Source organism: Diceros bicornis, chromosome 4 (assembly GCF_020826845.1).
Source record: "Diceros bicornis minor isolate mBicDic1 chromosome 4, mDicBic1.mat.cur, whole genome shotgun sequence".
Classification (NCBI taxonomy): Eukaryota; Metazoa; Chordata; class Mammalia; order Perissodactyla; family Rhinocerotidae; genus Diceros; species Diceros bicornis.
Genome location: NC_080743.1, coordinates 86,662,587 through 86,676,104, shown reverse-complemented (window position 1 = coordinate 86,676,104; position 13,518 = coordinate 86,662,587). Strand labels below are relative to the sequence as shown.

Below are 13,518 nucleotides of genomic sequence, written 5' to 3'. Positions count from 1 at the left end.
CTTCCTCAGGAAAAAAAAAAAAAAACACTTTTAATTAATATCTAATTTAAATTTTAGATGTTAATCTCACCTAGTAAAAACAGTTTTCAGGTCTCAATCTTACCAAAGACCATAAACGAGAGTATGTACTATGAGCCTCAGGTAAAATCTTACAAAGAGCACTTCCTTTCAGAACTACCTTGGTCCTAAGCTCTGAAGGAGGGAAAACACTGCCTGGGTAGTAATCATACTCCAGAAGCTTGGCATTCAGATCAAAGCACTTAAGACAGTGCTTTTTTTGTTGTTTGTTGTATGGTTCTTAAAACAAATCTTGAAATCCTAGGTGACAAATAGACATTTATTAACTTGCCATATTTCATTGATTCTAAAACACAAATTTTTTCATATTTTAACATCTCTGACGAATCATAATCTGTAGTATCTTAAAGTTAATTAGTGGCTTTTTTTTAATGTTATTTAAATAATGGTGTTCTAAAACCAATGGTGTTTTAGAGTTGACAAAGTAGTAATGTAGGTTCAAAATACAGAGTGCCAAGTGGACAAGCAAATGAATGAAAGAATTCATATACAGTGAATCACAATCCTCCCACTCAGAGCGCTACTATATCTGCAATTGGTTTCAGACATTTATAAGAAATAACCAGTTAGTTTTCCCCTTTCTTGTTATGTAGTAATGGCAATGTCTTCTTCACCAAATAATAACTATTTTTAGACTGGGTTCTATACGCAGTATATTTAGTTCTAGGACCAGAAAATTCTTAAAAGCCTCAAAAAAAAGTTTTACGTATTATCTTATTTATGTTGATAAGCGTCCCTTCAAATGAAACCACTTACATTTTAACATATTTTTCTCACATTTTTTCAAGCAGGCATTGACAAAGAAAAGATCAGTGCCCCAGGTATTTCTTGTAGATAACTTGTTATACAGGTTTTAGCCATGATTTGTAACAGTTACCAAAAATGCATTTTCACCTCTTAAGACCTGCTTAACTCTAAAAAAGTTGACTAAAAAAATTTCTGATATTTTAAATGCCTATAAGAAAAAACATAGTTCAATTCTGATCAATCCCTGGAAAACTAGTGGCCACATCAGGAAAATCTATAGAATCCCTTGGCTAACAGGCTCTACAGAGCTGAGTTACATTCCTAACCATTAAGGTAAGTCTAAAATCAATAAAAACAATTAATCCAAAGGAAACATCATCATCAGTATATCGATAAATGAAAGACTCCAGTCTCTAATTTTACCAGTGAAGCACATTTTTAAAAACACTAAATGGAAAAGAGACTTAATTAAAAAATTTAAACTGAAGATATTCACTATGTTAATATAATAACTATCAAAGTCAATTTCATTAATTGGAGATTACAAGGATTCCTCAAACATCTCAGGAGCAGTACAGTATAGTAATTAAGGGCAGAGTTACTAACCATCTGACCTTGAGCAAGTAACCTAACCTCTCTGAGTCTCAGTGTACTCATCAGTAAAATAGGGATGTTAATAACACCTATATCTCATAGGATCATTCTGAAGATGAAGTGAAGTAACATATATAACACATGTTGTATGGTTACAGCGTATAGTAAGAGGTCAATAAATGTTAGCTGATATTATTATTACCTTAAGATTTTAGCATACGTTGTAAGCTGGAGTCATTTCTCACACCCTTATATAACACTATCAATCAATTCATCTAACAAATACTATTTAAACCTCCAAGGAAATAAAAATAAGCCAACGTGGTTGGAGTTGAGTGAAAAGGTGGGAGAGGAAACGGGCATTAGATGAGATGGTGAGGTGAGGGGCCCTGTAAGGCATGTTAAGGATTTTTAAATTTTATCCTAAGTGCTATAGGAAATCATCAAAGGGCTTTAAGCAAAAGAGTGATATGATGAGATGTGAGTTATAAATCTGGAAAGGAGACAGCAAAGGAAGTGAGGAATCCAGTTCTTAAACCATTCTGTAGTGTCCTGGCCAAGAGATAATGATTGTTTAGAGGAGCGATGGTAATACAAAAGGCATGATAGTGCCAATAATGAAAAGGAGATGAATTTGGATTATTCTAGAACGTGAAGAAACAGAATTTCTGATGCCAGGGGATGAGAAAGAGAGAAAACCAATATGACATACAGACCTAGGAATGACATACTTTACACAAAATACTGTTAAAAATATTACCTAACGCATACATAAAATTTTATATCAGGTAAAATTTTTAAAATAAAACCTTGTAATTAATGTAATAATGCCTTTCTCAAACAGAATTCAAACTTCAATAAATGCTAATATACAATGCAATCAGCAAAGTCCTCATAAATTGAAAGGCAATGAAATGAATCAAAATTGCTTGCTTTCAGTGCTGAGCGAATAACTGATAATAATTAAATGAGAAGTAAGATGACTCTATTACACAATGCTAACATCTCTGCTAACACTTTTAAAATATCTTTCTTTAAATATATCCGTAGGGCCGGCCCTGTGGCTTAGAGGTTAAGTGCACGCACTCCGCTACTGGCAGCCCAGGTTTGGATCCTGGGTGCGCACCGATGCACTGCTTCTCCGGCCATGCTGAGGCCGCGTCCCACATCCAGCAACTAGAAGGATGTGCAACTATGACATACAACTATCTACTGGGGCTTTGGGGGGAAAAAAAAAAAGAGCAGGATTGGCAATAGATGTTAGCTCAGAGCCGGTCTTCCTCAGCAAAAAGAGGAGGATTAGCATGGATGCTAGCTCAGGGCTGATCTTCCTCACAAAAAATAAATAAATAAATAAAATAAAACTGTTTAAAAAATAAATATATCTGTAAAGCATTTTAACAGAGGAAAACATTTATTTATATTATTCATAATACATATACTACTTTTTAGTGTAATGTATAGTATACCCATAACTGTATGCATCTTTACACATGCACACACACTCAACTTTGTAACACTGTGCCTAGCACTTCACAGGTACTACATACAGACAAGGATATCAGAAAGAGAGAAGGAAAAGACTAGAGAAAGAGTAGACATAAAAGAGAGAACAAAGTGGGGGAAAGGAAGAGGGAGAAGAAAAAAGAAGGAAGAAAAGGGGAGAGGAAGAGAAGATGATGGTTTTGATTGATGAATGACCTCTTGTTCGGAAAGGGCTGTTGATCTGCAAACAGGTGGATTTGCCTATATGCTTGGTTGGCAGCATGACACTGAGCACAGAGGAGCTAAATAAAGTATGTAAGAAAAGGGTGAATATGAGAGCCAGGAGACTCTTACAACAGTTACTGTTTATGTCAAGACCTGCTTGTCCCAAGGGACCCATTTTCACATAATCTATAATTATCTCTTTGCTTTAATCGCCTTGTCATTCCTGAGGCTCTCTTGGGCACTGGAAGAGGAAAAGCTCATTAACTAAACCTTTTCTTCGCTCTCCAGCCACCCATGGCTTTTAATTGCTTGGTGCGTTATTATCTGGGAGTGCAACTGGGATCATTTTCATAAGAAAGGGAGGTAGAGAGGAGGAAGGGAGCCATGAGTCCCTGAGGTATGCACCACAGACAAACCTTTGCTTTCTCAATTATTTATGCCAGCTGAGGTTTTACAGGCTGAATAAATCCATAACTCAAGTTCATTCTGAGCAGTCGGATTCTCAAGGGGGAGTTGCCCGCTTGCCTATACACACTTGTGTAGTCCTCAAAGAATAACCAGAATGTAACAAGACATATGTCATCCAATTTATCACCTATCACCAAAGTGTTAACACAATGTTGATCACGAGCAACACAGTGAAACAGGGAAGGATTTCACTACTACTACCAGCCAAACAGATGGAGGGAAGCAGGATAATCTTTTTGGTGCTACGGGCAGTGGTGTCAACGGGACAGTAAGTATCCCATTCTAAGACAGAATCACTTAGCCTACTGAAAGTATAAGAATCCAAATATTCAATATTGTAGCTTTTTCTCCAATCGCACCTCTTTCAGAAAAATCTTCGAGCACAATTTATGCTTAAGTGACAGGCTTTTATACTACTTTCATTCCAGTTCATATTTTTACCAAAAATACAAAATTAAAGCATAAACTAATCACTTTCATTCTAGTTTTTAATACTTACATTCTTCCATTTTATAATCAGACTACAGAGCAGCGAATGAAAAGATATTTCTAAAATATTTTCAAAATCCATTATTGTTTAAAAATTTTAACTTTATAAGTCAATGATGAAAGCATCTCTTTAAAATTCTACAGGCTTTTGTGTCTGACCACAGCAATGACCTCTGGTATTTTCTGCCAAAACAGTTCATTTGTCTCACAGAACAACTAATCAATTCCAGAGCCCATCAATCATTTTACTTGTGTACTGGTCTGGTCTTGCTTAGAGAAGGTCCAGATGGCTGCCTGTGTAAGTGGGATTAATAAAATTCTGATAGATTACATAGCATCAACCTACAAAATATAACAGGGAAGATCAAATCTTACTGCAGTGTGGGATGGATACTGTCTGTACACGCTTCATTTATTATATTTTTAATTCTTGCCCTAATTTCCCAATTTATGTGCCAACCTCTAGATAAAACCTTCTCAGTATACAAGTCACCAAAAGGGATTTCTTGTTAAGTGAGTCAGTATACATAATGCAGAACCATTTGACTCTTTGCAAAGCCCTATGCTTATTAACCAGAGCTTTTACTGCCCATCGGCAGAATAAATGAAACACAAACGATCTCAAGACTAGAGTAACTGTCTGTAAGCTACAAGATTTGTCATTCTCTTGCTTCTATTGTTCCAAACACAGATCTAATAGCATTGGCTCTCCTTTCTCTGTTTTCCATTTTCTTCTGTGAAAACAAACAACCTGTACCTCATTCTATAACCAGACTGACATGTAATTTTACCTCCTAACGTCAGCCTGTGCCCTAGGACTCTACGCTAAGTAACAACACTAATAAAGCTAACAGTTACACAGTAACTTATTTTGTGCCAGATATTGTTCTAGGATGCCTGTGTGTACGTATTAATATAATCCACATAAGTGCCATATGAGAAAGGTACTATAATTATCCCCATTTTACAGATAAGTAACTTGTCCAAGGTTACAGAGTTAATAAGTGGTGAAACCAGCATCTGAATGCTGGCAGTTTGGCTCCATAATTTTTTGTCCTTATTTAGCCTCACACTATATCCCCTCCACTATACTACAGAACAATTAACTAGCTTCAGAATGAGAAATTGGTGTCAGGCCTCTGGAATATTAACATAGAGATCTGCACCTATGACATTATATTGTCACTTTCTGTGACAGAGTGGAAATAAAGGTCAGACCAAAACAGGCAGGGAGCAAGCTCATTGGCCCCAGGGGCCCTTGGCTCAAGAATATTTACAGTAAAACTAAAATGAGCCCTTAACTTATCACCTATAATGCACATTAGTCAGGAAAGCTGCCATAACAATGGAGCCCAAGCCTTACGGATTTACTAGATACTGATTTTCCTAATCTTTAAAAATGTGAAAAAAAAATTAGAGGTTTATTTACTAAAGTATCCAAAACAGACCTTCAAAATACCTTTTTTATGTTTTTAAAAAACAATGGTTCTACAGAAGAAAACTTTTCCTTTCATCCAAGTTTACCATTTGATGTTTCTAAAACTCTAAAACCTACTGTCATTTTCACCTCAGTTGAACATAATTTTACCAAGAAACTGCAATTAACCTCAAATAAAGCACAACTTTCTCTTGGAAAAATAAAACACCAGATACTATATTTTACTAAAGCACACACAAAATTTGATTACATAAACTTCAACGAATGGCCTGTTTTCACTGTTGCAACTGCATTCTTATACTTAGGAAACAGGGACTCCATCGGGTGCTTCACTGGAATAATCCAATGCTTCAGTGTAGAATAATTTTTATCATGATCTAGTTTGTTACACTGGAATTCTGTTCAATTATATATGAATTCTCTAACATAAGAAAATGACTAGTTGCTGTGATTTCTGATCTGCTGTAGTAGGAACAAAATTACTGTTTAAAGGCTTTCAGTGGCTCTCTCACATTCATGTTTCTTACTGTTCCATATCTCAACAATGTGTTCCAGAATACAAAGATTTAGATCATATCATAAGAAGACTAATACTTAGATGACTTAATGAAATAAGGCCAAGACTAATCAATTTTGCCCATAGCAGAGGTTCATATTTCACTCGATTAACAAATAATGCTCATTAAACATACACATAGATGCCAAAAAATACTAAGAACATACTACTCAAAAGTGAAGAAGTTGAGAAGCACAAATATCCACAATGTTTTGTCTGACAGGTTCATAATAAATGTGTGTTGAGTTGAATTAAAATCTCTACTTTATGAAAATAAGCTATATTATTTTGTTATTGTTTCTCATGATCAAAATTCTAAATATTGATTTAAATCTAAAAGTCACTTCTTTAGGAGTTGGGTAGAGGATAGGCAGATAGGTTAACTCCTTCAATATAGTTTAACCCTATCTTATAGGGTTATCCAGATATCTACTGTCGGCTGGGGCACACGTGATTTGCTTTCTGTTCCGAGAGCAACTGCCATCGGTCACGTCACTGGACATTCCAAAAGGAACTGTATTCAGCACGTCATTTTGAAAAATACTAGAGTCCGAATGCCCTTAAAGAAATAAGCACACAAAATAAAGATCACTATTATTTATCGATAAGTGATTGATATTATTAGAAAGTTAAGTGATTTTAAAAAAGCAAAGTCAAGGAACTATCTATCTCAATTTATTTATCTAACTAGGAAAGGAAAATAGCCTATACATTTTTTTTTAATTGCTTAGGAAAAGAGGTGAGGATGGGAATATCACAGGAAAACCAAACGAGCAGCTCTCTGCTATGACGGGGCCACTATCTAACTCCCTGTGAGCAACATTCACTGAACTATCAGCTCCTTGAGGGAAGCAGCGTGGACACTTCCTGAGTTCTGGGCATTTTTACGAGATACCTACTAAGTTCTGGGAACTTCCTCAGATACTGAGAATGCAGAAATGGAAAAAACTGATCTTTGGTTTCCAAAAACTAAAAGTTCAGTGGAAAGGATAAAGTTTGTTTTTTTTTTAATTATAATTTAATGTGGTATAATGTGATAAATGGTATAACAAAAGAGTAAACAAAGGACTATGGGAAAACAGAAGGAATGACTAATCTCCCCTCCTATCACGTAGAAAAATGACCCCAAAGGTTTACTGACTTGATTTGAACATTTAATAAACTTTGATTAGGATGGTTAAGGCTCTAAGATGCCATTTTTTAGAAGACTCTAAAGACAGAATATACAAATTAAGAACCCCAAAACATTTTCTGAATATGTAAGGATTGAGGGGAGGGGGGGCTAAATTCAAAACATTTTTTAAACTACGCTTCCTCAAAACTGTGTGGGCCCCTCAGAGTTCTCAGGGTCCCTAAAAGGGATCAGGGTGGCAAATGTACTCCCAGCCAAGAGCAGCCTTAAAGGGTATCTTTTTTTCTCCTCAAATCTCCATCAGCCTTCCCCTATCCCACTCCAAATAAACATTTAATCTAAGTAAAAATGGTGTGCTTGCTATGCAAACAGACTCAAGACAGGACCCTCAGTATCAATTGACCAACTGGTCATTAACTGGAAAGTGAGTGTTTAAAGTTTTTGATTCATATTGATACCACTAGGAATGATATCACAGTGAGTGATACCACTAGGAATGAAACCTTCCTCCTGGAACGATACCTGCTAGCTCTTATCACCACTTCTTTACTTGGTAGACAATGTCAGCAAACTCTTCTGTAAGAGTGATGCATAAATTTTTGGTACAATTTCCTCTGCACTCTATGAAAATAGGTATTTCCCTTCGATATATCTAGGTGAACCCAATTTTCCACTTGAAAATTAGAGCTCATTTATTTCATGATAATAAGAAAAGTAAAATTCAGATAACTCAAAAAGGGTAAAAGCATCAGAGATTCCTAATTCCTGTTTTTGTCTGTAAAGTAACAATCTCAGAAAAATGTGCACATGACTTTAAAGCAGGATAGAATCCTTTTCCTGATTTACACAAACACAGCACTGAAAGAAAAAGATTACCCCAGAAATCTTATACATAACATAAAAAATTTAAGACCTTTGTTAAATAATACAAAATGATCTTTAAAAAAATTTTCATTGTGGTAAAAAAATGTATAACATAAAATTTATCATCTTCACTATTTCCGAGTGTACAGTTCAGTAGTGTGAAGTATACTGACCATTGTTGTGCAACACATCTCTAGAACTTTTTCATCTTGCAAAACTTAAACTCTATACCCATTAAATAACAACTCCCCTTTTCCCACTCCTTCCCGTTCCAGATAACCACCAACTCTACTTTCTGTTTCTATGAATCTGACTACTCTTGATACCTCATATAAGTAGAATCATACAGTATTTATCTTTTTGTGACTGACATTTCACTTAGCAATAATGTCCTCAAGGTTCATCCATGTTCTAGCATGAGTCAGAATTTCCTTTCTTTTTAAGGCTGAATAATATTCCATTATATGTATATATCACATTTTGTTTATCCATTCATCAATTGATGGACACTTGGGTGGCTTCCACCTCCTGGCTATTATGAATACTGCTGCTATGAACATGGGTGTGCAAATATGCCTTTGAGATTCTGCTTTCAATTCTTTTGGATATAGAGCTCAAAATAAAAAATTAAAATCTTTATAAGAAATAATGTTGTTTTGAGGAAAACTAATAACAACAACAACAACAACAAAAATCCATCACTTTAGATTGTCTGAGACACAAAACTTTGCCCTACCAACTATTTATGTGGCAGGAAAGGTTACTATCTGGCACTGATCCAGACACTTACTGATTTTAAAGATTACACACCTAAAAAATCCTTTCCTGTCATTTATTATCCTACTAGAGATACCACCAAATCAGTTTCATGTCTTAAGTTCTTGACAAACACAAGTTTTCAGGTTTAAATATATATACAACGTGGGGGCTGGCCTGGTGGCACAAGTGGTTAAGTGTGTGCGCTCCGCTGTGGCGGCCCAGGGTTCGCCGGTTCGGGTGCGCACCAACGCACTGCTTGGCAAGCCATGCTGTGGCGGCGTCCCATATAAAGTGGAGGAAGATGGGCATGGATGTTAGCCCAGGGCCAGTCCTCCTCGGCAAAAAAAAACAGGAAGATTGGCAGATGTTAGCACAGGGCTGATCCCCTCACACACACAAAAAAAGATATATATACACACACACACACACACACACACACACACACACACACACACACACACAATGGGATACTACTTAGCCATAAAAAAAGACAAAAATCGTCCTATTTGCAACAACATGGAAGGACTTGGAGGGTATTATGTTAAGTGAAATAAGCCAGACAGAGAAAGACAAACACTGTATGACCTCTCTCATATGTGGAATATAAACTAACAGACAGAGAGAACAGTTTGGTGGTTATCAGGGGAATGAAGTCGGGGGGTGGGCACAAGGGGTGAAGGGGCACATTTATATGCTGACTGACAAATAATAATGTACAACTGGAATCTCACAATGTTATAAACTATTATGACATCAATTAAAAAAAACGAACAGAAAAAAATATATATATACACACACACAAACATACACATACACACATATATATGTATATATACATCCCTATTATCAAAGACCAGAACAGAAATTACCTGATGATTTCTTCTTGATACAGAGAACTAACAACTGGCCCACCAAAACCAGTATTTGCTTCTTTTCCTTTCTTCTCTGGTGACTGTGGCAAAAAAAAAGAAAAGGCGGAGAAAAGACACACGGATTAAAGCAGTGTGTATTTAAACCAGTTAAAAAATACTACTTTGCTAAGGAATACTAAAGATTTGACCATCCATCATTTCTCCAAGGCCCTAGCAACAATTTCAAGATGCCAGCAGGAAGGCAAGAGGACTCTCAAGTCATCATGGCAGTGGAGTGAGTACCCACAAGCAAGCTGAGGTCATTCCACAACCGCCTTCTGGAGCCACCTAAAAGCCATTCCCCTCCCTGATTATAAGATGTTAGCTACGTTCACTGCGGAAAAATATGGATGTTCAATAAGCAAAAGTGAAAATAAAATATGAATTATAAATACCAGACATGAATGTGATCAGGAAAATCATGCCTAGATGAACAAAATTAAAGTTCTCAAATAAAAAAGAAACTAAACTGTATTAAAACTTTAACTTCAACCATAAAGAAAATATTTTTAGGGGACAAGAAGGAAGGAGAAAAGGTAGAGGGGAGAGAGTAAAGGAACTTGAGATCTGAAAGAAAAGAAAAAAGAAGCAAACCATTATGGAAACACCTTCCAAAATCAAGTATTCAATAGGCCCTGCCCCTTTACGTTCTCAAAAAGCACAAGATTAAGATTAAATTTAGAAATATGATTCTTCCAAAATATGTACTGTGAAAGCAGTGAACTTGGATGTTATTATTGTCTGAAAGGATCAAATTGCAGCCTCTGCAAAAGCCCACATCTCCTGCAGTATTGACAGTTTTTAGGCCAGGACACTCTGCAAAATTCAAACCTCTGAATCTTAGAATCAAAATTAAATATTTTTCTTGTTTAATCTGACTGCAAAAAGACTAGTTTCATGTCAAAGAAATACAGGCAATCCCCATATACATGCTTTTCTTCTGTACTTTAAAGAAGGGATTTTGTTTTGTTGTTGTTGTTGTTGTGCTTTTTCTTTTGGTCTGTGAACCACTGGGTTGAGGAAAAAGATCTGGAGACAGCACATTCTATCAGTTCCTAACACCACTGGGAGAACTAAAGTTTCAAGAAATGGTGAAAATTTTTTAGATGAATCAAGTCAGTTATCAATTTATGACAGAAACAAAGATACAATATCATAAACAAAAACTGTCATGATTAAATGACAAAGTTTATAAAGTACACTAGTCTGATGCTGGCAAATAAGAAGTACTAAGTAAATGCCAGATCCCTCTATTCTCTGAGGACCATTCTTAGAGAAGAAATGCAAAGAATCTGGGAGATACAGAATGCTTTTCTTTATACTAAAAAAGCACAATCCAAATGGAGAATTTATTTTATTTAATCCAATTATATTTTAAATAAATATTTCATTAGAATGATAAAGTTGAAACATACTTGGTGCTCAAGAGAAGCTTGCTAAATGAATAAAATTGGAAATGAGAAAACTGGATACCAAAGGAAAAAGAAAGAGATAGAATCAGGTATGGAGTGTCGAGCACAGCTTCCTGAAAAAGAACTAACTCCAGGAAGATAACATAGAGAAAATCCAGGTAACCTTGAGTTTGGCAATGACTTTTTAGATACAACATCAAAAGCATGATCCATGAAAGAAAAATTGATAAGTCTGTCTTTATTAAAATTAAAAATGTCTGCTCTGTGAAAGATACTGTTAAGAGAATGAAATGAAAAACCAAAAACTGGGAGAAAATCTTTGTAAAATACATATCTGATAAAGGATTGGTATGCAAAATATATTTTTAAAAACTCTTAAAACTCAACAATAAAAAAACAGATAGATAATTACAGGCCAATATCTCTAATGAGCATAGATACAACAATCCTCAACAAAATATCAGCAAACTGAATTCAATAAAACATTAAAAGGATCATATGGCATGATCAAGTGGAATTTATTCCAAGGATGCAAGAATGGTTCAACATCTGCAAATCAATCAATGTGATACACCACATTAATAAAATGGAGGATAAAAATCATATGATCATCTCAATAGATGCAGAAAAAGCATTTGACAAAATTCAACATCCATTCCTGATGAACTCTCAACAAAGTGGATAAAGATGGAACATACCTCAACATAGTACCAGGCAATGTATGATAAGCCTACAGCTAACATCATACTCAATGGTGAAAAGCTGAAAGTTTTATCTCTAAGATCAGGAACAAGACAAAGATGCTCACTCTCGCCACTTTTATTCAACATAGTCTTGGAAGCCCTAGCCAGAGCAATTAAGCAAGAAAAAGAAATAAAAGGCATCCAAACTGGAAAGGAAGAAGTAAAACTGTCGCTATTTGAAGATGACATGATACTATATAAAGAAAACCCTAAAGACTCTACCAAAAACTGTTAGGACTAATTAACAAATTCAGTAAAGTTGCAAGACACAAAATAATACATAAAAGTCTGCTGCATTAGACTAACAACAAACCATTAGAAAGAGAAATTGAGACAACAATCCCATTTACAATTGAATCAAAAAGAATAAAATACCTAGGTATGAATTTAACCAAGAAGGTGAAAGACCTGTACAATGAAAACTATGACACTGATGAAAGAAATTGAAGAAGACACAAATAAATGGAAAAATATTCTGTGCTCACGGATTGGAAGAATATTCTTAAAATGTCTACACTACTCAAAGCACTCTATAGATTCAATGCAATCCCTATCAAAATTCCAAGTGCATTTTTCATAGAAATAGAACAAACAATCCTAAAATTTGTATGGAACCACAAAAAAACCCTGAGTAGCCAAAGCAATCTTAAGAAAGAACAAAGCTAGAGGCATCACACTTCCTGATTTTCAAACTATACTACAAAGTTATAGTAACCCAAACAGTATGATATTGGCACAAACACAGACACACAGATCAATGGAACAAAATAGAGAGCCCAGTAATAAACCCACACATATATGGTTAATTAATTTTTGACAAAGGAGCCAAGAATATACAATGGAGAAAGGACAGTCTCTTCAATAAATAGTGCTGGGAAAACTGGACAGCAACAAGGAAAAGAATAAACTGGACCACTATCTTATGCCATACAAAAAAACTAACTCAAAATGGATTAAAGACTTGAACATAAGACCTGAAAACATAAAACTTCTAAAAGAAAACAGACATAAGTTCCTTGACATTGGTCTTGGTGATGAGTTTTTGGATTTGACACCAAAAGCCAAGGCAACAAAAGCAAAAATAAGAGAGACCACCTCAAACTAAAAGGCTCCTGCATAGCAATGGAAACCATCAACAAAATGAAAAGGCAACCTATCAAATGAGAGAAAATACTTGCAAATCATGTGTCTGATAAGAGATTAATATCCAAAATATATAAAGAATTCATACAATTAACAGAAAAAAAATCCAATTAAAAAATGTGCAGAGGATCTGAATAGACATTTTTCAAAGAAGACACACAGGTGGCCAAAAGGTACATGAAAAGATGCTCAACATCACTAATCACAAGGAAATGCAAATCAAAACCACCATGAGATATCACCTCACACCTCTTAGAATGGCTAAAATCCAAAACACTGACAACACCAAATGGTGGCGAAAAAGCAGAGCCACCGAGAACTCTCATTCATTGCTGGAGGGAATGCAAAATGGAACAGCCACTTTGGAAGACAGTTTGGCAGTTCTTACCAAACTAAACACACTCTTACCATATAATCCAGCAATCATGATCCTGGGTATTTACCCAAAGGAGTTGAAAGCTTATGTCCACAAAA

General features: G+C 35.4%; 1 protein-coding gene across 5 annotated transcripts in view; it reads right to left on the bottom strand.

Annotated features, from left to right (window-relative positions):
* The window catches only part of ACBD6 (acyl-CoA binding domain containing 6), a 191,253-nt gene that overhangs the window by 118,849 nt on the left and 58,886 nt on the right, over positions 1-13,518 (bottom strand). For 4 of the 5 annotated variants that reach the window (XM_058539936.1, XM_058539938.1, XM_058539940.1 and 1 more), the window contains exon 4: positions 9,705-9,787. The exons of the other annotated variant lie outside the window; for it this stretch is intronic. In XM_058539936.1, the coding sequence (XP_058395919.1) occupies positions 9,705-9,787 (83 nt within the window). The remainder of the gene's footprint in view (positions 1-9,704; positions 9,788-13,518) is intronic. 5 annotated transcript variants of the gene reach the window in all.